The sequence below is a fragment of the Chlamydomonas reinhardtii genome, chromosome 12 (genome assembly GCF_000002595.2).
Source record: "Chlamydomonas reinhardtii strain CC-503 cw92 mt+ chromosome 12, whole genome shotgun sequence".
Lineage (NCBI taxonomy): Eukaryota > Viridiplantae > Chlorophyta > Chlorophyceae > Chlamydomonadales > Chlamydomonadaceae > Chlamydomonas > Chlamydomonas reinhardtii.
In genome coordinates, this window is record NC_057015.1 from 9,541,129 (window position 1) to 9,562,941 (window position 21,813).

The 21,813-nt window shown below is 64.9% G+C and overlaps 4 protein-coding genes across 5 annotated transcripts; 3 read left to right on the top strand and 1 right to left on the bottom strand.

Moving 5' to 3' along the window:
• Positions 1 to 99: 99 nt before the first annotated feature.
• On the top strand, positions 100 to 3,881 carry CHLRE_12g545602v5 (uncharacterized protein). The gene is made up of 3 exons (XM_043068865.1): positions 100 to 658; positions 1,490 to 1,587; positions 2,217 to 3,881. The coding sequence occupies exons 1-3, from the start codon at positions 574 to 576 to the stop codon at positions 2,604 to 2,606; spliced, it is 573 nt and encodes a 190-aa protein (XP_042919249.1). The 5' UTR covers positions 100 to 573; the 3' UTR covers positions 2,607 to 3,881.
• A 172-nt stretch (positions 3,882 to 4,053) lies between these two features.
• Positions 4,054 to 9,639, bottom strand: CHLRE_12g546027v5 (uncharacterized protein). The gene is made up of 15 exons (XM_043068876.1): positions 9,078 to 9,639; positions 8,547 to 8,737; positions 8,281 to 8,350; positions 7,940 to 8,013; positions 7,730 to 7,788; positions 7,406 to 7,532; positions 7,090 to 7,149; positions 6,898 to 6,929; positions 6,582 to 6,689; positions 6,141 to 6,342; positions 5,753 to 5,961; positions 5,405 to 5,580; positions 5,147 to 5,185; positions 4,772 to 4,891; positions 4,054 to 4,535 (listed from the first exon to the last, which is right to left on the bottom strand). The coding sequence occupies exons 1-15, from the start codon at positions 9,312 to 9,314 to the stop codon at positions 4,485 to 4,487; spliced, it is 1,755 nt and encodes a 584-aa protein (XP_042919250.1). The 5' UTR covers positions 9,315 to 9,639; the 3' UTR covers positions 4,054 to 4,484.
• A 110-nt stretch (positions 9,640 to 9,749) lies between these two features.
• On the top strand, positions 9,750 to 14,060 carry CHLRE_12g546452v5 (uncharacterized protein). The gene is made up of 10 exons (XM_001702978.2): positions 9,750 to 10,237; positions 10,475 to 10,670; positions 10,855 to 11,085; positions 11,219 to 11,362; positions 11,501 to 11,551; positions 11,778 to 11,828; positions 12,076 to 12,154; positions 12,438 to 12,540; positions 12,826 to 13,138; positions 13,416 to 14,060. Exons 1-10 carry the CDS (start codon positions 9,936 to 9,938, stop codon positions 13,638 to 13,640), a joined length of 1,695 nt encoding a protein of 564 aa, XP_001703030.2. The 5' UTR covers positions 9,750 to 9,935; the 3' UTR covers positions 13,641 to 14,060.
• Positions 14,061 to 14,119: 59 nt separating this feature from the next.
• CHLRE_12g546877v5 (uncharacterized protein) lies at positions 14,120 to 21,441 on the top strand. Of its 2 annotated transcripts, XM_043068891.1 has the most exons (3): positions 14,120 to 14,361; positions 14,492 to 14,581; positions 14,679 to 21,441. In XM_043068891.1, the coding sequence occupies exons 2-3, from the start codon at positions 14,528 to 14,530 to the stop codon at positions 20,637 to 20,639; spliced, it is 6,015 nt and encodes a 2,004-aa protein (XP_042919252.1). In that variant the 5' UTR covers positions 14,120 to 14,361; positions 14,492 to 14,527; the 3' UTR covers positions 20,640 to 21,441. The 2 variants fall into 2 exon arrangements, with proteins under 2 accessions (XP_042919252.1, XP_042919251.1); XM_043068892.1 differs by having other exon boundaries at positions 14,120 to 14,581.
• Positions 21,442 to 21,813: the final 372 nt, after the last annotated feature.

Genomic DNA, 21,813 nt, shown 5'->3' on the forward strand with positions numbered 1-21,813 from the left:
CCAATGCAATAGAGGAAGTGCCCGGGGGTCGCCCCCTATAAAGCTGCTCCATAAGCAGACTCATCAGGCCATGCCGCTCCATAAGCTAACAATATGAGAGATCATGAACATCTTGCAGAACAACCAACGAATGCCCTGTCCGCTCGTTCGCCTTGAACCGTCTGAGTTGTAATAGGCATTAATATCCTCAGATTGCATAACAGAAAAGAATTTTCGTAGCTGCGCGGGATGGGTCTGCAGCAAAAAAAAACCAGTGCTACTGCGAAACGCACTATACTGCTATGGCAGGCAGGCTAGCTGGGCGGCAGTGCACACAGAGCGTGTGAGCCCGCATAATGTCGCGCGATAGCTACTGTGAACAGAACTTGGCGCCTTGCCTCCTGTGTCCAGCTTCGGTTCCGGAATGCAGGTCCGCCCCGACCCGGGGGTTCTCGGCACGGCGGCCTTCGCCGGCTCCCCATAAAAGGTGCTCCCCGACTTACCGGTGCCTGTAATGAAGCACTAGACTAGCCTGCCTCTACCACTAGACTAGACTGCCACTACCACTAGACTAGACTGCCACTCTCTGTATTCATGCGCCTGGCCTACTGCCGCGACCGCGACTGCGGCAGCGGCCTCCGCGGCGGCGTTGCGCTTCCCCTGGTAAATGCCAGCAACGGTGAGTGCTTGATCGCGCGCGCGTGTAGGTGTGGCTGGGTGTGCGTGCGCTGTGGCTGCGTGGCTTCAAAAGCGAGGGTGCGACTGTGCGAGCTTCCCCTTCCTCCGACAAGCTTGCTTGTGCGTGTGGCGCCGCCGCCGCTTGACATGCGCTCTGCCACCCCCGCTCCCCCACCCCTCCCCTCGCCGCGCTCCCTGGGCTGGCTCGTGCGATGGTGGTGACGTGCGGCTGCTGCTGCGGCGCATGGGTGCCTGTGCCCTGTGATGGTTGGAGCGCAACCAACCCCGGTGGGTGGAGCTGGTGCGGCGTGATGCTCCCCTGCCGCGGCCTAGGGTACGCAGTTGCCAGTAGCCGGCTGCTACTGCGGGGACCTTGGACCCGTGCGCGCAGCAGCAGTCTCCCGCGATGCGTCAGCCATCATACCACACTCAGCATCGCGGCTGTTTGACCCACATGCTAAACCGGCATGCTCAACTGCCATGGTGACGCCGCCTCTGCGGCAGCCTGTGTGTATGTGTATGTGTATGTGCCAGCGCATGCATGTGCGTGCACGCGTGCATATGTGTGCATGTGGCTTTGGAACCATTACTTGCCACCAGCGGCCTGGACATCGGCGGCCGTGATGCCTGCTGTGCTGCCACCAGCGGCCTGGACATCAGGGGCCTTGACGCCAGCTGCGCTGCCGCCAGCGGTGCGGCGCCTGTGGCGCCAGCGGCGCAGGCCCTCGTCCCTCGCCACAACAGCTTGGGATGGGAGCGGCAGCATGGGCTCAGTTGCAGACAGGTCGGAGCGGTCCGAGCGATCTGACCGGTCGGTGCTGCCGTGTGCCAGGTGCCCCGTCGCAGCCCTCGCAAGCCATGGACCCAGCTCGGGCGCCCGCCGCGGCTGATGAGAACAGCTGGGGCACCTGGCACACGGCAGCACCGACTGTTCGGATCGCTCGGACTGCTCCGACGTGTCTGCAACCCGAGCCCGTGCTGCCGCTCCCATCCCAAGCCATTGTGGCGAGGGACGAGGGCCTGCGCCGATGGCGCCACAGGCGCCGCACCGTTGGCGGCAGCGCAGCAGGCGTCACGGCCCCCGATGTCTAGGTCGCCGAGGCTACCTGTGGCGGTGCCGGCGGGTCACTGGCTGGGGCCGTCACCTGCGCGGGGTAGTGGCTGCCGGTGAGTCACGGGGGTGTGCGGTTTAGGATGCTCAGGAGGATTGGGTTAGCTATAGCTTGTGTGTTTTTGTGTGCAGCGCGCCTCTCCCCTCGTGTTTGTCGGCAAGGAGGTTGCGCGTCTTGCCTACCAGCACCATTGCACACCTGACAGCAGGTTCCAGCCGGCGGCCGTAGCTGGGATCGTGGTGGAATATCCAGTGCATGATGATGCATTGCGCATTGTGTGTCACCATGCTCGTTCCCCGCTAGTTGCATCCTAGGGGTACGTGGCCACCAGCTCTGCCCCAGCTCCATGTGTCCGCGCGCGCTCTGGGCTGAGCGGTTTGGAGAGAAAGAAGTGTATGCAGGTGCTCACTCTTCGGGCCGGGGCGCCGCCTCCTCCTCCCCGCCCAGAACCTGCACCTGTGCCTGCGGTCGCGGTGGATGGCTGCCGTGCAGGCTGCCGTGGTCGACGCCGCCAGCAAGCAGCGCGAGGCGGCTGAGCAGGCCCATGCTGCCGCGACCGCCGCCATGCAGGCCCAGCAGCGCGCCCAGCTGAAGGTGAGCCGGCTGTCGCCGCAAGCACAACAACGCATCGCCCTGGTGGATGCAGTGGCGGTTACCTCTGCGTTCGGGCCCAAGAGCCTATACCGTGACGTGATACTGCCCCTGTTCACGGCTCCTCTGTTCAATGCGGTGGAGCTGGTGGTGAACAGTGGCAGCATCACGTCGCGGTACAGGCTCTTAGGCCTGAACGCGCAGGTAGTGGCACCTCGTGTGATTTCCTGGATATGCAAAGTTTGATGGCAAAGCGGCCGCCGTGCCGCTGATGGTACAGCTTCTGCATGCATAAGGGTGACCTGGTCTTAAATTTGTGGGTGCGGGGTGCTCATAGCACTGTGACGGTGGCTCTGGAGGCTGCGTGGTACACTTGAGACACATGAATGCTGGACTAGATAGGTGGCCGTTAAAATTGAGATTTCCATGTGTCCATGTAGCATCCGCATTTATACAGGCATGAGGGTGGACCCATACATTGGCACGTGACTGTTAATGGCTGCACCGAATAGTGAACTACAAGCGGCGGCTGCGGTGGCTTGGTACATGTCTCATCAGCTCCTTCATTTGGATGTGGTGGTGGGCGGGCTGGATGGTGGAGGCGGCAAGTGACTGTGCAGAAGTCCCGAGCAGTGAGCTCTCACCCCAATTTGCAAACGAGCGAGACTGCGAAGACGTGTCCATCCGTATGCCCGTATCAGCACAACATCGTTGGCACGGACCCAACTGCAAACCTACCAGTTCCTACTGCCAGAAACACAACTGGCCGTTGTTACCATAGGTATGCGCCTGTCCGATGAGTAGAAGGGGTAGCAGGGGTAGCAAGGCGTGCATCAAGATGTTCCTCGTGTCTCTCGTCAGCGTCCAAGTAGCCAGGGTGACATGGCCCAGGAGGCCCAACCTGCTGTGACTCTCCCGCCCGCATTCAACCTGGATCATGCCGCTATGTATCCTGATTGCGTCTGGGCACCACAGGTATGCGCCTGTGCGATATGGGACAAGGTTAAGGCAGGTTGGCAAAATTCCGTAGGGTGTCGTAAATAAGCCTGCACAAATTGGGTTTCTGGGTGCGAAGTTATGGCGCCGCAGAGTTGTCGGTGGGTTGGTCGAGGCACTGCTGGGCCGTGGGGTCGGGGGCCCACAGTGTTCGTGCCAAGTTTTGTTGAACCTAGCGCTTCTGTCCTGCAGCGCGCGGTGCAATGGGTGCAGCTCAACGATGCGTGCCCAGGTAATACCCTGGACTCAGCACATCTGCATAGTCTGGGGCAGTTTGGGGAGCGGAATGTCTGCGTTTCGGGAGATGCCTGGGGAGCTGGCCAGCAGGGACAGGCCGGTACCGGCCGGTTTTTGCATGGGTGAACGTGTCAGCACATTTCGTACTATCAAGTAACATTGGAATAAGCCGTTGCGTAGTAGACCACTCTATCAGGATACTTGTCAACTTACGGGTGGATATGTCCACATGTCGGTCCGTCAAAATGTGTTCCCAAGGCGGATCATTTCACATAGCGATATAGCTCATCGATGGCAGTCGACTGGAATGAACCTGACAAAAAACCAAGGGGTTCTGAGGGGGTTTTGGGGGGTCGTACCGCAGGGGTGGGTCGGTCGGTAGGGGGTTCCGGGAGGTTCTGTGGCGTGGGGTACAAACGTTTGTTCCTAACCCCTCCTACCCCCCTCCTGTGCAAGCGCTACTATGCTAAATGGAAGTGCTGAACCAACGCGTTGCTCTGGGAAGAATTGAAGTGGCATGTGCTTGCTTGGTGCCATAGCTCAACATGTACGTTTTTGGTGACATTACTCCGTCTCTGTCGGTTCTCACATCCGCGCTCATCAGTGTTGAGCTGCTCCACCTACGCCCCTCCTTCAGCATGCACCATCAGCGCCGGCGTTGCCGCGTGGCTGGGCGCTCTCACTTCTGAGCAACGTTCGCTACATCAGCAGTTGAACGTGCGAACCCCAACCATCCCCTGATACCAGTACACGTAAACATTTGAACGTGCCACATGTCAGGCAATCACCTTAACTGCATGCCCGCGTGTCCCCAGCCGCCATTGTCTACCGCATGCCATACTTGCCGAGTTGCCATCTGCCTGTGGTATGGCGTATCAACCCACCGCCCTGTCACGCCCAGGCGTCATTGCCGCCGACCTTGCCGGCCTTGGTGTAGGTGATCTGCGGGGGATAGGTGTGACGGCCGCGTTGGGCAGGCGAGGCACGTGAGTTGCCCAACGCAACCTGCTGCAGCCGGACGGACACACCTATGCAGACATACCAGCCACGCATACCCAGCCAGTCCTCCCAACGACTCAGAAGATCCCGCACACCATAACCAATACCTGGCTACGAACCCCCTTTCCACCTTCTGACCTCTCCGCACCCAAAGGCAAGCCCCGGTGCTCCCGCCGCACCTGCATGACGTCGCCGTTGTGCTCCCGAATGCCGAACACGGCCTCCTTCTTGGCGCCCATCAGCGCGTTGTTCCACCAGGCATCACGGCCCGCGCGCTCAGCAATGACCGCGCCCGACACCTGCGCGCGCGTTGCCCAGTCGCCGGCGGGGTGATGTGGGCCGGCCATACCACAGCAGGGTCGTTAAGGTAGGGAAGTCGGGCCAGCAGGTGCGCGGGTGCAAGGCATTAACTGCCACCGAGCGTGGTGGCATCACAGTAGGGCTTGCCAAGTGGCGGCCCGCACCACACGCGCGCGCTCCCACCGCCGCTCTAACTCAGCAACCCCATATGTGCGCTATCGCAGGCACACACCCACACGCGCCCACGCACACACCTTGAACTTATGCTCGCCGCTGCTTGTGCGCTCCAGCACCTGCACCGGGGCGAGAGGGAACACATAACTTATGGCGCAGGTGGCGGCAGGGCAGGCAGGGCACGTGCAGCTGCCGCAGAGCACCTCACAACGTGGAGCGGCTCACAAGACCTCGTTTACATGGCTTATCCACGCACAGGGGACGCGTGCCTCAGATGCCGCAACCACATTTCCTTAGAGACCATGAATCCCCTACGTTCCTCAATCCCTGCCCCCCACCTTTATCTCGATGTCGCAGGCGGTTGCCTGGCTGACTTCCAGTACCACCATGTACAGCTGCGACACCTTTTCGGCATGGTGGCCGTCCACCTCCGTGGGGGCGCAGGCGCAGCCCGACACGCAGCTGAACAGCGCCACCCCCATGTGCTCATAGCTGCGCAGGTGGTGGAAGAAAACTGCGGGCGGCAGCGGGTTGGGGGTGCGTAGGTTGGGGGTCCGGGAGTCAGGTCCAAGCCCAAAGGGGAAGGGAGAAGGGCACCGCGGAAAGGGCACAGCGACGATGATATGGACTTTCGGCTTGTCGAGCAAGGGCGCACTACAACCTGCCATGCTGTAACCAGAACTCACTCTGCACGGGCTGCTTGTCGGTCTCCGGCTGCTTGGCACCGGCTGCCGGCTGCTGCGGCCCCGCCAGCCCCAGTCCCTCCCGGTGGGTGTTGAGCCGGAGCCGGAGCACGGCGCCGGTGGTGTTGGCCACGTAGCCGGGCTTGGGCTTCTCGACAGTGCCCTCGTTCAGGTAGGCGAAGCCGGAAGTGGACTCCGGAACAACCAACTCCCTGGCAGGCAGCAGCGCGGGATAGACGGGATGCGTGAACGGGAATGCAAGGTGGGTCGATGGTAATCACAGTGGCGTTGAAAGATGGTTTTCAAGCTGTAACTTGGTGCTGCGTTGAACGGAACCCTCCAACCCAAAACTCGCCCAACACCAGCCATCCGCCCACCCGAACTCCCTCACCTGAAGCGGTCTCCCAGCAGGCACATGGACGTGTTGGGCGCCACGTTGCCCGGGTAGATGGGCTGCGGCAGCGGCGCCGCCACCGCCTCTGCGTCCTCCCTGCCGTAGGGCAGGTGCGCCACCAGCTGCAGCGCGGTGCTCTGCAGCAGGTACACGGCCAGGTCAGCCATCAGCTTGTGGCCCTGGTTGCCGGGGTGGTGGTCTGGGTAAGGGAGGGGAGGGATGGGGGCGGGATAATGCGGAGACAATGCAGCCGAAGGTGGCAACTGGCAAGGGCAAATGAGGACTGCGCAGTGGTCACAGAGGACTGGAGAATGCCAGAATGCCGGCCACCCGCTGCGGCCTTCGCTTGCGCCCTCTCCACGCACACAGACACAGACGCGCCACCAAGCACCGTGCAGCCTGCCACCCCAAGCCCCCCGCGTTCCCGCGTGCACCCACCCACGAAGGCCTGCTCCCACTTGAATCCGTCCCTCTCCGCGACCGCCAGGCTGTACAGCGCGTTGCGCAGCGACAGCGATTGGACGTCATAGTAGGAGTGGACCACGGCTGGTGGGAGCGAGGAGGGAGGGTGGAGGGAGGACGGCGAGTGTGTAGGGCAGGACAAGGTGCGGAGGGCGGTGCGGAGTTGCTACGGATGCGACTGGCAAGGGGACCAGGTCCCTAGCCCTCAAGTCCTAGGCCATGGCCTAACGCTCAGCTCATGAAGCTCAGGTTTGGCGAGGCCGAGGCCTCGCAGCCCACCCCTGACACTTACTGAGCGCGTCCTCCGTGGTCTGGTAGTAGGGCCTGAGGGGAGGCAGCAGTGGGCCGCACGCATTTATGTACACCAGCACGCATAGAGCATCCGCTGAAAGGGTGTGCTTACGGCGCATGCGCCCTTCACCTGATTGCTGCGACCGGTCAGCCCACCTGTCAGGCAGCATGCATTGCCCGCGCCCCTGCCCACCTGTACATCTCGTGTTTGGGGTTCTTGGGGTGGCCGGGCGGGTACTGAGCCATGCCCTGACTGACAGGGGTGGGGTGGGGGGGCGGGTGGGTGAGCGATTGGGAGGTGGAGGCAGGCGGACAGGTGGTTGAAAGGAAGGGCAACACAAGACATGAGCTTTCAATGTGCGCACGGGTATCGCCCGTGTGTGCGTGCGCCCGTGTCACGATGTCCGTGCTTGCTCCACCCATGACCTGCGTGTGGCGCGACGCCCGCCTGCCCTACGAGCCCTCCCCAGCCCCCAGTACGGCGGTACGGCACACGGCCCTGCGCTCACGTGGGCACGTGCATGAGCACCACCGCCGGCTGTCCCGGCAGCTGCAGTATGCGGCGCACCAGGCGCTCCATGTCCAGCACTATGGAGTTGCCGTACAGCGCGTTGGTGGCGTCGTGGCCGTTGTTCACTGCAATTCCAGGGGAGGGCAGGGCAGGCGTGCGGCGGGGTCTGGTCACTTGGGCCCTTGGACCCGACGTCACCGACGCCATCGGCCCACTGTGTCGACCAATCTACACGACGCGGAAGACGCGACAAGCCGAGGCACAGGTAGTCCACACGGTGCACCGGCCAGGCCCGTGGCCAGGCCCCAGGCTGCCCACCCACCCGTGAACTCGACAAACACAAGCTCCACATCCGGGTCCACACTCTGTTCCAGGCACAGACTGACCGGATGGCGGCAGGGCGCGGTGAGGGGGGGCAGGTATGGTTGGAGATGAGAATGCGCGTGCACGGCTGTTGCTTGTTTCTGCATGTGCGTGCGCGTGTGTGCGTGCGTGTGTTCCTGTCACACGGGCATATCATCACTGCGCTCACATCATGTAGTTGGCCGGAACGCCCGGGGTGCAGCCGTTGCGGGTGGTGATGTTGGCGGCGGGGAACGCCGCCAGCTGCAGTCCAGCAGAGGGGTGCGGGTACATGCACACAGGTCATAATGGTATCTTGCGTCATGTTGCGTTAGGTTGCAAGCCCTGTTACTGGTGGTCAGGGCAGGGCTGCAGCGGCCCGCCGGACCTAGATAAGAGGCGCATCCAGGCATGGCGCCCCTGCCGCCTCCCCACGACCACACCCGGGCAGCCGCATGTCCTCAAATTGTGCCGTGGCCGTCCGCACCCCCACCCCACCTACCCCACCCCCACCCACCCGCACCAACCCACCATGTATCTGGACAGGGTCGAGAACCAGTCGGCCTCGCCGCGCCACCGCACCGCCTGGCCCCACGAGATGCTGCGGGCGCAGGGGCAACGGGACAGGACAGCCGGTGACCGTGGAGGTGGGAGCGCAAGATACACGAACTGCATGCAGTAACCAGGACCCGTTTACCTGCACGCTCCGGCGCACCTCTCTGCTCCCACCCAGATCCAGAGCCGCCCCATACCCATTCCACTCACCACGGATACGTCCCCCGCCCGCCCGGCCCCACCTGCCGCCTATGAGGCCGACCTTGACGCTGCGCGGCGGGCTCTGGCGGCTGAGCAGGTGCCGCACCACCCGCCGCAGCCGCGCCGCGCCGCCCACGTAGGCCAGCCCCCTGCCCAGCGCCAGTCGCGGCAACGTGTAATTGTAGGTGCCCAACAGGTCGCCCAGAAGCGACGTCAGCGGCTGGTTGTGCACCTGGACACAGTAGTAGAAACAGATTTGAGGAGGGAGGGGGCGAGGAGGAAGGAGCACGTGGGCAAGGGGCAAGTTGCGTGCGCCATGACCCGCCCCGCTCTTTTCTTCTGGAAGGGCACAATTACATTGAGCACATGCTGACGGTCACGTACTTCATACTGCCAGAGGTTCTTACCAGCATGAGCAACGCTACCGCAGCCAAGCTTTTGTTAATCAGGGCAAGCAGTGATCTTGTCATAACACATACGCAAGCAACGCCCCGCAGACCAACTGTGCCCGTACAGGCTCTCCCTATGTGCTGGACACTGCCGCCGCCAGTAGTGCCATACGGCCGCCCTACCGCGATGCCCCTGAACGCCTCGCCCCAGTGCCAGTCCAGCTCCGGCCGCAGGGCGCTGCGCCGGTAGTAGTCCGAGTCCAGCCCCTCAAAGTTGAACGTGGCGCCCACACCGATGCCACCCTCGCGGCGCAGCAGCAGAGCCGGCAGCAGCAGCGGCAGCAGTGCCGCGCACCACGGCACCGCACCAGGTACCAGGTACCATAACCGCCGCGGCCGCACTGGCGGTGGGAGCGGCATGTGGCGCAGAAGCTTCTGGGCTGCGCAGGCCGCGCCGGGCAGGCAAGGAATCCACTGCCAGGGGCCAAGGGGCTTCGACCAGACCACCAAACCGGTCAGTGGCTGATTGTGCAGCTGTGCGCCTGCCGTGGTCTCGTCAGGGGTTACGAGGCGTGGCAGGGAGCCCGCCTGATCCGCCTACAGCCACTAAGTAGCTTCTCTAAGTTATGCTACTGTCTTCTGTGTCAGAAAATAGCTTAGCACCACAATCGGCTCAAAGATGGTTCAATGCAGGACGACGAGTTCTCCCCGTGTTTGGGTGGGTTCTCAGTGCAGCAGTTGGTACTTCAATTCATATTGCATTAAGAAGCACCGTTGTCCAAGCGCGATTACACACAGGCAATTGTTGGCAAAACACAATGCGCAACGCCGTGCGACGCAGTGGCAAACTATATCGCTCCATTATGGTTGAGTAGAAAATTGCACATAACTGTAAAAGATTCATCGCTAGCACAGCGCGCTGCTAATTCTGCAAAATGTTGGAACAATTGCGCGCGAAGCGCTCAGGGGTCTTCAAGTACCACTGGATGGCTTTGTATTAGCTAAGTTGGAAGTCGTATCGTTACGACGTTAGGCGAGTCAATGCCGGCAAGGTGCCAGTCGGGAAGCCCGCCAGCGGACGTCAACCACGTAGACTTACGTGCGCGCCCGCGGAGGCCACCGCGACGGGCCCTCCTAGCGGTTTCACTGATATCTGTGGTGACATGGTGGGGCTGCTTATGGCCGCTGGCAGCTGGCAGAGGCAGCAACAGCAGCAGCGCTGGCGGTAGGAGTAGTAGCGCTGGCGGTAAGGACTCGCTGGTTGCCAGCCACTGCGCCCGCTACTCGGCGTTTGAGGCGGGCATTGCGGAGGACCTGCTGCCCTGGTACGACCAGGGCATCAGGTGAGCGAGTGTGTCGAGGCCAGGAGAGCTGGTCCCAGAGCCCCATGCCGTAGGAATAGGAAGCAAGGCGCATGATGGGCATGAAGCAGAGGGGACGCCGACAGGACCGGATTAGAAAAGGGCCGCGCCCTACCTCCACGGAGGGCACGTGCCTCAACTATCCCCGCGCCGCACGTTCGGGGCCTTGCCTTCCTCCTCACCCATTGTCCCTGCCCCTCCTTCCCGCACCACGCGCAGCGAGGCGCTGGCGGACCGGCTGCTACAGGAGCGATCCATGGGTGGTCGCCACCGCGCGCCGGGGCTGCCGCTGGCGGTGGTGGGCGGGCGGCTGTATGTGGTGGGGCTGGCGGGCGACGGTCCGGGCGCGGCGGATCAGCAGCGCATCGCCAACTGCTGGCCGTGGCAGGCGGAGAACCTGGTCACATACGCGCACGTGAGCTAGCAGGGGGCCGTGGGCGGGTGGTGCTGGGTGTGAGGCCGGCGGGGGGTGAAGCAGGTCACGAAGCTAGGCGACATGCGCGCAGGAACCTTCCGCACACACCGTTCACCCAACACACCACGTCCGCACTGAAAGATGTTGTACCATGCCTCGTCGCGCCCTTGCGTGTGGGCTGCAGGCCATGCGGCGTCTGGTGGCTCGGTGGGGCGGCGCGCTGCCGGACCTGGAGTTCCTGGTGGAGACGCAGGACGCGCCCGGTCAGGACATGGGCGTGGGCGGGCAGGGGCAGCCCGGCGCACAGCCCGACCCCGCGGCCGAGTGGGGCGTGTGGCCGGAGCCGCCTGCGAGGCAGCACGGGCGGCTGCCGGTGATGCGGCACTGCAAGGCAGCCACCAGCACCGACATCGCGGTGCGTGGCGGGGTGGGCGGCGGGGAGGGATCTTCCTCCTTTACGTTGATGTAGGGACGGAATTCCAACGACTGCATGTCTGCCTCCCTCCTGCGCCTGCCTCTGGCCTGCCACCCTCCCTCTGTGCCCCCAGGTTCCCATCTTCCACATGTACACGCTGCGCCTGGACGAGGCGCTGTTGGCGGCGGGGGCGCAGGAGCGGCTGGCGAGGGACCACCCCTGGGAGGCCCGGCAGCAGGCGGCCTTCGCGGCTGGCACCAACTACCACCGCCACCAGGTGGGGCCGGCACATGGGGGGGGGCTGGTTGGTTGGCGGGTGGATGCTTCGGTGGATGTGTCGTGTGCTGTAGGGCTGCAGGGACCGGCCTCTGGTGCCCACGCCCGATGTGGTGTTGCTGACCCGGCTGCTGTGCAGGTTGTGCCCTCCACACTGAAGCAGTGGGACGGCAAGAACCGCGGCAAGACGGTGCGTTGCCCCCTGGGCGTGTGGGACTGCCAACGCTGCATGTAGAGTAGTATTGCTCACAAGTGCAGCGTGTCAGGGAGGGACAACCGGGCGGTTACGTTTCCACACTCACACGCAGGCTGCCAGCTCTGCATTTGGCACGTGCGTACAATGGGCTCGCCCAACCGCTCACCCGATTGTCACCTGACCGCACTGCCCACCCCCCCTGCCTGTCCCCGCCACGCAGGTGGAGATGGTTCGTGAGGCGCTGGCCGACTACCTGGCACAGGAGCTGCAGGTGGGCGGCGGGTGTGTGAGAGGGGGAGGGGGTGGGGTGCGGGAAGGGGCTCTGCTTATGCAGCGGCGGGTCCATGTGGCCCAAGCAGCGCCTGGTGGCACCCAACTGGCATGCAGGTCGTTGCGCGTGCCGTCCTCCCCGCCGCCCGCCCCGCCCCATCAGTTCCCTTAACCCGCGTCCGTGCCCCTGCGTGGCGCTGCTGCATGTGCCTCCGCCGCCACCGCCGCTGCTGCATGCGCCGCCGCAGCACCCCAACATCACCTACTCCAAGGGCAGCACGCCCATCGCGGACTGGGCCCGGTACCGCATGGTCATGCACGTGGACGGTCAGGGGCGGGGCGTGGGGCGGGAGGGGTGGGCGCGTGGGGTGGATGGGGCGAGATGGAGAGGGTTCCCGTAGTGTAGGCGCAGGTGGCGGTGGGATTGCCTGTGAGGCATCCTACTTGTCGTGCTCGCCCACGGCTTCGCATGCAACACCGCGCTTGTTTTATCCTTGCCCCCACCCCACTCGTCGTGCCTATCATCCCAACTCACCAAACCCCCTTGCCCCCATCCACACAAACACTATCACCCCGGGCTCTGCCCCCCCACCGGCCCCCCTCCGCGCAGGCATCTCCTGCTCCTCGCGCATTGTTCAGCTGTTGGCTCTGGGCAGTGTGGTGCTGCGGGAGCAGTCGGGCTACATGGGCTTCTACGACCGTCTGCTCACCAAGTGAGGGAGGGTGGGTCAGCCGTTCATGTGGAGAACGGGGGGGGGGAGTTCGGGGGCACACGGGGCTGGGGAGGAGGCTGAGGTTTGGCCTGGATAAGCGAAGAATGAGAAGCGGTGGCTGGCATGGACACAGGGTGGCTGGACGAGACGAGCAGACGACATGCAGGGACGTCGGGGAGGGCTGGGTGACGGATTCTGTTTGGGTGTGTGAAGTAACAGGCAGCGCTAACGCCCAGGCCGCGCTCCCACCTGCCGCCTTTCCCACACTCCCACGCTCTTTGTCAGGTTTGTGCACTACGTGCCGTTCTGGTCTCAGCGGCCGCGGGAGGTGCTGTGGGCCTACAACTGGGTGCTGGCCAACGACGAGGCGGCGCGAGCCATTGCCGCCCGCGGCCAGGCCTTTGCACGCCACTTCCTGAGCCGCGAGGCGGTGGAGTGCTTCTGGCTGCTGCTGCTGCGCCACTACGCCCGGCTGCAGAGGTTCAGGCCGGGCACCAGGGCGGTGGCTGCTGCTGCTGCTGCAGCACGGAATAGCATTGGCACTGGTGGGGCGCAGCAGCTGGTGCTGACGCCAATAGACGACTGGCTGGCAAAGCAGGTGCGCAGTCGGGTGTCCGGGTGTCTAGGTCAAGGTCTGGGCGTCTGGGCGGCGGTTTAGGGTGTGTGCGGTGTGAGGCATATGCCTGGTTGCAGCAGCGCGGTGGCGACCGCGGGATGCAGTGGTCGTGGCCATGTGTGGGAGGCACCTACCGTACTGCAAAGGCGCAATGGCTCCAGGATCTGACATTTTACGGCGCTGAACACGGGCCTCGTTTTGATCGACATCTCATTGAGCACCGCTCCCCCAAACACACCATCCCCACCCGCCCACACAGGAGGGCACCGTGTCGGGCTGGGCGCCCACACACGTGGCGGACCGGGGCGGCGAGCTGGACCTGCTGCCGGCAGTGGACATGACGGCGGCGGCGGCGGTGGCAGGTGGTCAGGGGGGAGGAGCAGGGGCCGCAGCAGCAACAGCAGCAGGAGCAGCAGGGGCGCCGGGCGCGGTGGCAGGGACAGGCAGGATAGGAGGAAAGGGGGCAGCAGGTAGGGCGTCGTGAATACGGGTGCCACGACTGTCAATGATTAATCCTAGACTGCATTCATGCTTCATTCGTAAGTGCGGTGAGACCGGACATCAGCCTTGGTATCAACAGGCCGCCGTAATGACGTTGCTGACTGGGGTTTGGCTAGGCCCTGCCGGGGCTGACGGCAAGAGGTAGCCGGGTCAGAGCCAACCTCACGCCCTGCCTGCACTCTCCAGTGGCCCAGTCTCAGGGAGACTCATCCGTCGGAGTTGTGCATATACGATTATATTGCTTTCACTGTGCGTGAAGTGAGGTAGTGCTGCTTATCATAAAGTCCCTTCTAACTTGAGCTCTGGGCTCTGAAAGCATGGCATTCGTACAGGCCTGGGGTGGCGGGCATCTCCACTATTGCTATTGCTAGTTATTACATCACTGCTGTAATAGCGAGCAACACGGACATCATGGCTTCTCTTTCTCTTTGTGGCCCGCGTGTCGCACAGTTGCCCCATTACCTGGATCCGAGCAAAATCCATGCAGCTCCCGGCAGCTCCTTCAGCTCTCGGCCTGGCGCGTCCCTGAGCCCACGCTTATAGTAGAGTCTATTGAGTGCACATAATACACCAGTCATTGGCCGTGAGGGTTCTCGCGCAAAGCAATGCCAGTGTGACACCAGCGCGGAAGCTGTATTACCGACTGGAGCGGCTTGCCATCTTGATATCATTCTCTTTAAACCTGTGATGGTCAAGCATTAACGGTGATTACGCTACGCTAGGTAACTCCTTGCTTGCCCTGCAACGCCTGGCAATGCCGTTGTTGTAGCTAAATTCTATTTTAAAAAGCAGCCTAATGTATTTAATGAAAATATTCATGTTGTGTCTGCACAGGAGACTAGCTCTAGGCCGGCGTCGGCCAGACCAGATATGCGACTGCCTACCGAACGTGACGCTGCGCCGACAACGCCCAGCGAGTTGTCAGTAAGCTAATCGTATATAGCATTGGGGCTTGGCATCTCTGATCACCAGGCGGCTCGCAGCCGAAAACCTCGCCTTCCCCCGTGCGGACTCTCACCAGGCAAACCTCGGAGCCACTGGCGTCGTCCCGCAAACACCTCACCATGTGAACGTGCATGTTGAGTGTGCGCGCAGTGGGGCGGACGAGACCCCAATCGTCTCGTCGAGCACCGCCGCGCCCCTGTCCGGCCTGGCGAGGCCCAGCGCCGAGCAGCCTGCGCCGAGCGACTGCGCCCCGCAGGCACCAAGCCGCGAAATCTGCTACGAGTCCGCGGCGGAACGCGCGGAGCATCCTGCGCCTTCAGGCCAAGGGGCCGAGCCGCCGCTCCGCCAGGGCTCGTTGATGGCCGCCTCCGCACCCGCCTCCTCCACCGCCACGGCGTGCACAGCCGCCGAGGCTCTCACCGCAGCCGCATGCGTTGGCGTGGGCGACAGCAAGCAGCAGGTGTCACCGGCCGACGAACCGCCGCCGGAGCAGATGCACGGTTGCGCCCCAGCAGCTGGGATTACGGACGAGGGAGCTGGAGATTCGGACAACTGCGGACACCATCTGCACCATTCCACACCGCCTGTGCCCCCAACCCCGCCCTCGCCATCCGAGGGCTGCACGGCAATGCCGGCGACGCAGGAAGTCGAGCATAAGCAGCAGCTGCAGCCGCCGCAGAGTGGCCTACCGGCCTCAACTGCCATCCAGCATCGCACCGCAGCTGCTGCCGCTGGTGTCAGCAGCTCGCCTAATGGAGCTTTTTCCACAGCGCTAGCGCCCTCATTGCTCGCCCTGGCTCCCTCTGCCAGCACAGCCGAGGCCAATGCCGTCCCACCGTGCACAGCAACCGGCGCAAACGCGGTTCACACCGGATGCGATGTGTGCACTGGTGCCGCCGCCAGCGCCACTGCCGCTGCCGCGTCTTCCCTGAAGTCCCTCACGCCGGAGCTGCTGCTGCGGGTGATGCAGGCGGCGGCGCATCTGACCGCAGCGGAGCGGCGAGCCTCCGCTGCCGCCGCCCGCGCCGCGGGGCACACGCTGCTGGCTCTGCAGGCAGAGACGGGCGACGTCGCCCCTGGCTTCACCACCCCTCCTCCAGCGTTGGTGATAGCGGGATCGCGCCCCAGTAGTGCCGGTGACACCGCTCCCTCCACTGCTGGCATCGCCGCGCCGGCGCCGCTGCGGCCGCACTGCATGGGCGTGGCGGGTGTGAGCCGTGAGCTGCGGAGCGCGGTGCAGCAGCTGCTGAGCCACCCCAAGGATGCGGCGGCGGTGCTGCATGCGCGAGACGGCCCCGCGGCCTGCGCGGCAGCGGTGATCGGCTGGCCCGAGCTACGCCACAGCCTGCTGGGGAAGGTGCCGCGGGCGCCAACACAGCCACTAGCACCGGCCCCGACAAGTGAGCCGTCCCCCAGCAGTGCGTGCAGCAGTGGCGACCGGCCAGACTTGCCACCGATGCCGTCTTCGCCTTCCAGCTCATCACAGCAGCAGGCGGAAGGCAGCACCCAGGCTGTTGGGGCAGAGGAGGGTGCTCCCGGCGGCCACGGTGCAAGCCGTTCCCACCTTCCGCTCGGCGGTGCCCACAGCTCCCAGCTGCATACAGGAGTGCCAGTAGCTGACCGGCCTCCGCTACCCCACCCGCTGCAACTGCGCTCCAGTGCCCCGCCCGCAATAGCACAGACCGCTGACACTGCAGCAGAGCCGCAACAGCTTCCCGGCGCAACAGCTGCCTTCGGGCCCGATACTAACGTCAGCAGCGGCGGCTGTGCCCCTGCCGGCAACAGACGTGGTCGCCGTGCCGCAATGCGGAGCAGCGGCTCCTCTCCGGAGGTGGCGGTGTGGGCGGACGCCGCCGCCGACAAGCTGCTGGCGCTGGCGACTGAGCTGGCGGCGCTACAGGGGGTGCCGGTGTGGACACAGGTGGCAGGGCTGACGCTGGCGATCAAGGAGCATCGCATTGACTGCCTGCAGCGGGCCGCCCAGCAGCGAAAGCGGCAGCAGGCGAGCAGCCAGCAGGGTGACCAGGCGGGGCGCCAGCGGCAGGAACAACCCGACCCTGAGGCAGACGCCATGCTGGCGCTGTCGCGCCGGCTCGCGAGCAGGCCGCTGGCGACGCCACAGAGCTCTTTCGTCACAAGCAGGAGCAGCAGCAGCGACCGCGACTACAACAAGAGCGCCAGCGACATGAGCTGGCCGTCCTACACCGCACACCTGATAGGGGCAGCGAGTGCCGGCAACGTACAGCTGCTGCAGGCGCTGCTGGGGCCGCCCCTGCCCCGCCTGGTCACCGAGCTGCCTGTACCGCCCCGCACGGGGCCCAGGGCCGAGGCACAGGCTGCGGCGGCGGCCGGATTGCGGCGGCCGCAGGGGCCCACGGCGGCGCTGCTGAGGCCGCGGCGGCCGCTGAGCGTGCGGCCCTGGCTGCCGGTGGCTCTGCACGTGCTGGTGCCGGCGCTGCGTCACGCGGCGATGATGCAGCGGCTGGAGGCGGCGGCGCTGCTGGTGCTGCAGTACGGCGCGCCGGCAGATATCCGGGAGGACGGGGCGGGCGGCAGGCTGGCGGCCCCAGTGGCGATGCTGGGCCGCTTGCTGGCAGCTGAGGGGGTCGGGCACGAGGGGGGCGTGATACCGGCGCTCACGTGGCGGCGGCTTGAGGCGTGCGTCGAGAGCAACGACCCCGGGTGGACGGAGCTGTGCCTGGTGGCCGACGTGTGGCGCCGCCGCAAGTTCCCACTGCCGGCCGTGCCGCGGCAGGGCCTCCTCGACGACCACTGGCCTGGCTGCGCCGCAGCGGCCGCCGACGTTGTGGCAGCGGCAGCCGCGCCCGGAGCGAGTGAGGCGGCAGAGGCGGTGGCGGAGGCGCTGGCAGAGGAGGAGGCGCTGCACGGCCGAGGGCAGGCGGCGGCCATGCTGCGGCGAGTAGCCGCATCCGCTAACCCCAACTCCGGGCCCACTGCGCGGGTGCTGCTGCGCTATCTGTGGCCCAACCTGCAGCGTGTGGAGCTGCTGGGGGCGGCGCTTGCGGCGGCGACGCACACCAGCGCGGTATCGGCGCTGGCGGAGGTCACCCCGCGCGGCGCGCTGCACTCGCTGGCGTCAAAGTCGCTGGTGGCCGTTGGGGGTGATGCGCAGCGGGCGTTCGCGCTGGTGCGGGTGCGGCTGCTTCTGCAGGTGCTGCTCCGTGACGAGGACGGAGGGGTCAGCGACGAGGGCGCAAACGCGCTGGCGGTCGCGCCCCTCCCAGGGCTGCGGCCGCGGCGGCGGCTGCTGGACACACTGCCCCGCGAGCTGGCTGACCTGCTGGGGGCTGCAGTGGCAGGCGCAGCCCAGGACGGCCGGGCTGAGGCGGTGCGGGTGCTGCTGCTGCAGGAGCAGGAGGGCCAGCCGCCACCGCCGCTGTCGCAGGAGTGCTTTGGGCGGGTGTTGGAGGCTGCTGCGGACTCACCGCCCGGGCCGGCAGCCGTGGAGGTGGTACGGCTGGTGTTGCGGGCGGCAGCAAACGCAGCGCCAGCAGAGTCACGGCAGCAGCAGGTGGTGGAGTTGCTGATCACGGCCCTGCCAGCTATTGCCGAGCGGCGGAGAGTGGATGTAGCTACTGCGCTCATCACCGCAGCCGCAACGCACCTGTACACGCCTGAAATGCGCGATCAGATGCAGCACCAGGAGCTGCAGCCGCCAGCTGCTACTGGGGCGGGTCCTGCCCATGGGACAGCTGGAGCCGCAACCCCCGAAGGCGCCAGTACCAGCCGTGGTACCGCGCAGGCAGCAGGCGCGCTCACCTGGGCGGCGCGGGCAGTGGTGGCGCCTGCAGTGCTTCGGACGCTGCAGGCCAGCTCCGCCGACGCCTTGGCTACCATCATTGCCGCCACGGTGGCTGCTGCTGCGGAAGGCGCCGTGCCGACGGAGGCGCCGGTCGGGTCTGTCGAACAGAGCTCGAGCGGTGGGGCTGGTGACGCTGGTTTGTGGCAGCGGTACGGGCTGCTGGCGGCGGCGCTGTCCGAACTGGACGCCGCCCCAGGGCCTTCCTGGCGGCTAGCGGCGGGCGATGTGGCGCTGGCCCTGCTAGCCTCGCCTCCACCTCAGCCACTGTCGTCTGCAGTCTCCTACGCAGCGCCGGGCTCCGCAATGAGTGAGCGGCTGGCTCGGCGGCTGGCCGCCTCCAGCGCCGCCTTCGTCGCCGCCGCTGGCGGTCGCCGCCCCGCCGTCGCCTGCGCCTGCTGGAGCGCGGCACGGCACTTGCTGTACCAGTGCCCGCATTGCTGCTGGTACACGTCGGATGGGGTGCAGGTGGTGGCCGGGGCGGAGGCCGCCGCCGACCCACAGGTGTGCGGCATGGCGGCGGCCGGTGTGGCGCGGCAGGCCCAGGCGGAGGCGGAGGAGCGGGTGCGGGCCCGAGCCGTGGCCATACACGCACTGCTGGCGGTAGGCCGGGCGCGGCCAGTGCGGTGGCAGCCGCTCCAGGCGAGCAGCAGTGGCGGTGGCAGCGCGGGGCTTGAGCAGGTGCCGGCAGGGAGCTGCCCGCCTGAGCGAGAGTATGTGTCTCAGCGGGTGCTGGACCGTGTGCTGCTGCAGGTCAGCCTTCAGGCAGTCGCCGGCTGCAGCGGCTGCGACGGCGACCACTATGACAGGGACGAGCTGGCACACGCCCGCGCTGCCGGCATGTGCATGCAGTGCTACGGCTGTCAACACCGTCGCCGCCACCACTCCCAGCCGCCGCTTTCAACAGAGTCAGCCCGCGCCCTTCTTTCGGTGCTGGCAGGCGGCAGGTTGCCGGCTTCTGCTCAAGGCGCCGGCACGGAAGCGGGCGGCAGTGCCGTTGGCGTTGGGCTGCTGGCGGGTGGCCTGCGGCCGTCGCCGGCTGCGTTGGTGGCGGCGGTGGAGCTTGTGTGTAGTGAGACGGCCAGGCTGGTGGCTGGATACTGTGAGGCGGCCAAGCGCACAGCGGCGACAGAGGAAGGGCAAGTGTCTGTGGTCCTGGCGCCCAGACATATGGTGGCCAACGCGGAAGCCGCGTGGCCTGCTGCTGCTGTCGACATCGCTGCCGCCAGGGGCCCCAGCAGCCGGCCAGCAGGTACAAGTGGAGCCAACGACCCGCCATCTCCGCTGCCGCACCCTTTGCCGTCGGCACTGCGAGCGAACGTGCTGGCTGCTTGTGTGCTGCAGCGGCAGAGCCGCCTGGCGGCGGTCCTGGCCTCCCTGCTGGCGCCGCCGCATGCGCTCAGCACGCCGCCCCGAGGACCCTCTGCCACACCCCTGCCGGCGCCAACGACTGCCTCAGGTCAGGCCAGCTCACCGCGCATGGCGCCTCACCCCCAGCAGCAGGTGCAGCCCTGGCTGGCCAGCTGCTGCTACCCGCTGCACACCGGCGCGCTGGATGAGGCAGCGGTTGCGGCTGTGGCTGCAGGTGGTGTGGAGGAGCTGGAGACAGTGCTGGCGGCGGCGCCGCTGTCGCCCGGCGGCTTATGCCAGGTGCTGCGGGCTGTGGGGCAGCTGGCGGATAGAGGCACAGCGGCAGCTGCCCATAAGGTGGCAGGGGCGGTGCTGGAGACCGCCATGCCAGCCGCTGCGGCGCTGGCAGTGGTGCGTCGGCGCTATGCGGTGCCCCAGGCCGTGTTGGACTGGCTGCTGGGCGAGGCAGCGGATGCAGCTGCGGCAGCAGGGAAGGCGGTGGAGGCCGCACCGGCAGGGCCTGGTGGCGGGGTGCAGAACGAAGACGCCATGGGCGCGGTGTGGCTGTGGCGGCGCGCTGGCGCAAACCCCTGGCCGTGGCTGCTGGCTCGCACTGAGCGCATGCAGCAGCAGCAGGAGGCGCATCACCAGAAGCAGCGGGTACAGGCGCACACGCGGACAGCGCGGGCCGCAGTGGCCGCACGGCTGGCGGTGGACGGTGTGCTGCGGCCGCTGGTACGGCCTCGGGCCCAGGTGCTGTGGGCCGGGGGTCGGGTGTCGCAGCTGGCGAGGGACTGGGTGGCGGCCGTCAGGGAAGCTGGGGCAGTAGTGGAGGCGTGGCGTGAGGGGCAGGGGGGCTGGATGTAAGTTGATTGCCAGCATTGATATTGCGTAGGTAGGGGTGCGGGGTGTACATAAACCAGGAGTCGCTGGTTGTGCCGGAACCCCACGCAAGTGGTCATGGCGCTTTGGAAAGACATTGGGTAGCACTGTGATTGTCACAGTATGATACGGGTTTACGGAGTATGTCACGAGGCAGTACACGAGCGCTTGGTTAGGTAGCTGCTTGAGGTAGGTAGGTGCACAGCTGTAAGTCCTGCATGCACGCCGCCCATTGATGCGGTCACATGTGGTCAGGCATGATTAGCTGTTACCTTGTCCGCAGCTCAACCGCACGTACAGTTGTGTTCAGCTGAGAAGCTTGTTGCTGGGCTCTAGACGTGTGATTGCAGTACCGTTGTTGTTCTATTCAGGGTTGCACTGTACTAGCCATTTTCTTATAATACGCGTATTAATACGCAGTACACAGCTTTCTAGTACAATACACTTATAGTACGCCGGCGAGCAAGGGTTAGTACGTGCTATAGTACGTCCCATGCAGCCTATGCCCGGTCCCATTGCAAATTTCGCTCTCCGTGTTCCTCCTTAGTATCCTTCCCTGTATCCTACTATACATGACCATACTCGAGGCCGTTACAGCTCGCTATGCTGTTGGAAACGCATACTTGTTATTAAATGTCGAGAAATGAGCGGAGTGACAACTGCACAGCCTGTTTTGCCTACTGTTTGGCCATCAAGTATATCCATCCAGAGCTCCATTGCGCGTATCCAATAGGGCAGGCTCGGTTCGCGCATCGCATCGGCCATCGTGTCACTGATATCAGGCTTTTGGTTGTGAGCAACTACACACACAGAATCATATTATGCTTAAGACGTTGCCTATGTTGCGTCTATGTTGCCTCTCGCCACTGCACTGTGCCACCGACGGCACGACCACCGGCCACCGGCACCCGCCGGCGACCCCCACACCCCCGCCCCCCGCCCCCCTGGCGTATTTTGCGCCGTACTGAGACCCAGGAGAGGCGTACTAGTACGCAGTACGTACTAGTACGTACTAACACGTACTGAGTACTGTGCAACCCTGGTTCTATTTTGCAGTTCAGTAGGGTAGTTCTGTTCGGATCTTCGCTGCACTTGCTAGTGATGGTGTTGGTTGCTTTGGTTTGTGGGCCAGTGCACCCGCGGGATTCGCGGCGCGACC

What these genes read in the sequence shown, in the direction of transcription:
- CHLRE_12g545602v5 (XM_043068865.1), top strand. Translation starts at nt 574, where the DNA reads ATGCGCCTGGCCTACTGCCGCGACCGCGACTGCGGCAGCGGCCTCCGC. An exon ending in CCTGGTAAATGCCAGCAACG is followed by an intron (nt 659 to 1,489) that starts GTGAGTGCTTGA and finishes GCCGTGTGCCAG; the next exon opens with GTGCCCCGTCGCAGCCCTCG. An exon ending in GGCACACGGCAGCACCGACT is followed by an intron (nt 1,588 to 2,216) that starts GTTCGGATCGCT and finishes CTCCCCGCCCAG; the next exon opens with AACCTGCACCTGTGCCTGCG.
- CHLRE_12g546027v5 (XM_043068876.1), bottom strand. Translation starts at nt 9,314, where the DNA reads ATGCCGCTCCCACCGCCAGTGCGGCCGCGGCGGTTATGGTACCTGGTA. An exon ending in CGACCCTGTCCAGATACATG is followed by an intron (nt 8,014 to 8,280) that starts GTGGGTTGGTGC and finishes GCTGGACTGCAG; the next exon opens with CTGGCGGCGTTCCCCGCCGC. An exon ending in CCTGCGACATCGAGATAAAG is followed by an intron (nt 5,186 to 5,404) that starts GTGGGGGGCAGG and finishes GCCCCGGTGCAG; the next exon opens with GTGCTGGAGCGCACAAGCAG.
- CHLRE_12g546452v5 (XM_001702978.2), top strand. Translation starts at nt 9,936, where the DNA reads ATGCCGGCAAGGTGCCAGTCGGGAAGCCCGCCAGCGGACGTCAACCAC. An exon ending in ACCTGGCACAGGAGCTGCAG is followed by an intron (nt 11,829 to 12,075) that starts GTGGGCGGCGGG and finishes GCGCCGCCGCAG; the next exon opens with CACCCCAACATCACCTACTC. An exon ending in ACGACTGGCTGGCAAAGCAG is followed by an intron (nt 13,139 to 13,415) that starts GTGCGCAGTCGG and finishes CCGCCCACACAG; the next exon opens with GAGGGCACCGTGTCGGGCTG.
- CHLRE_12g546877v5 (XM_043068892.1), top strand. Translation starts at nt 14,528, where the DNA reads ATGCGACTGCCTACCGAACGTGACGCTGCGCCGACAACGCCCAGCGAG. An exon ending in CAACGCCCAGCGAGTTGTCA is followed by an intron (nt 14,582 to 14,678) that starts GTAAGCTAATCG and finishes GACTCTCACCAG; the next exon opens with GCAAACCTCGGAGCCACTGG.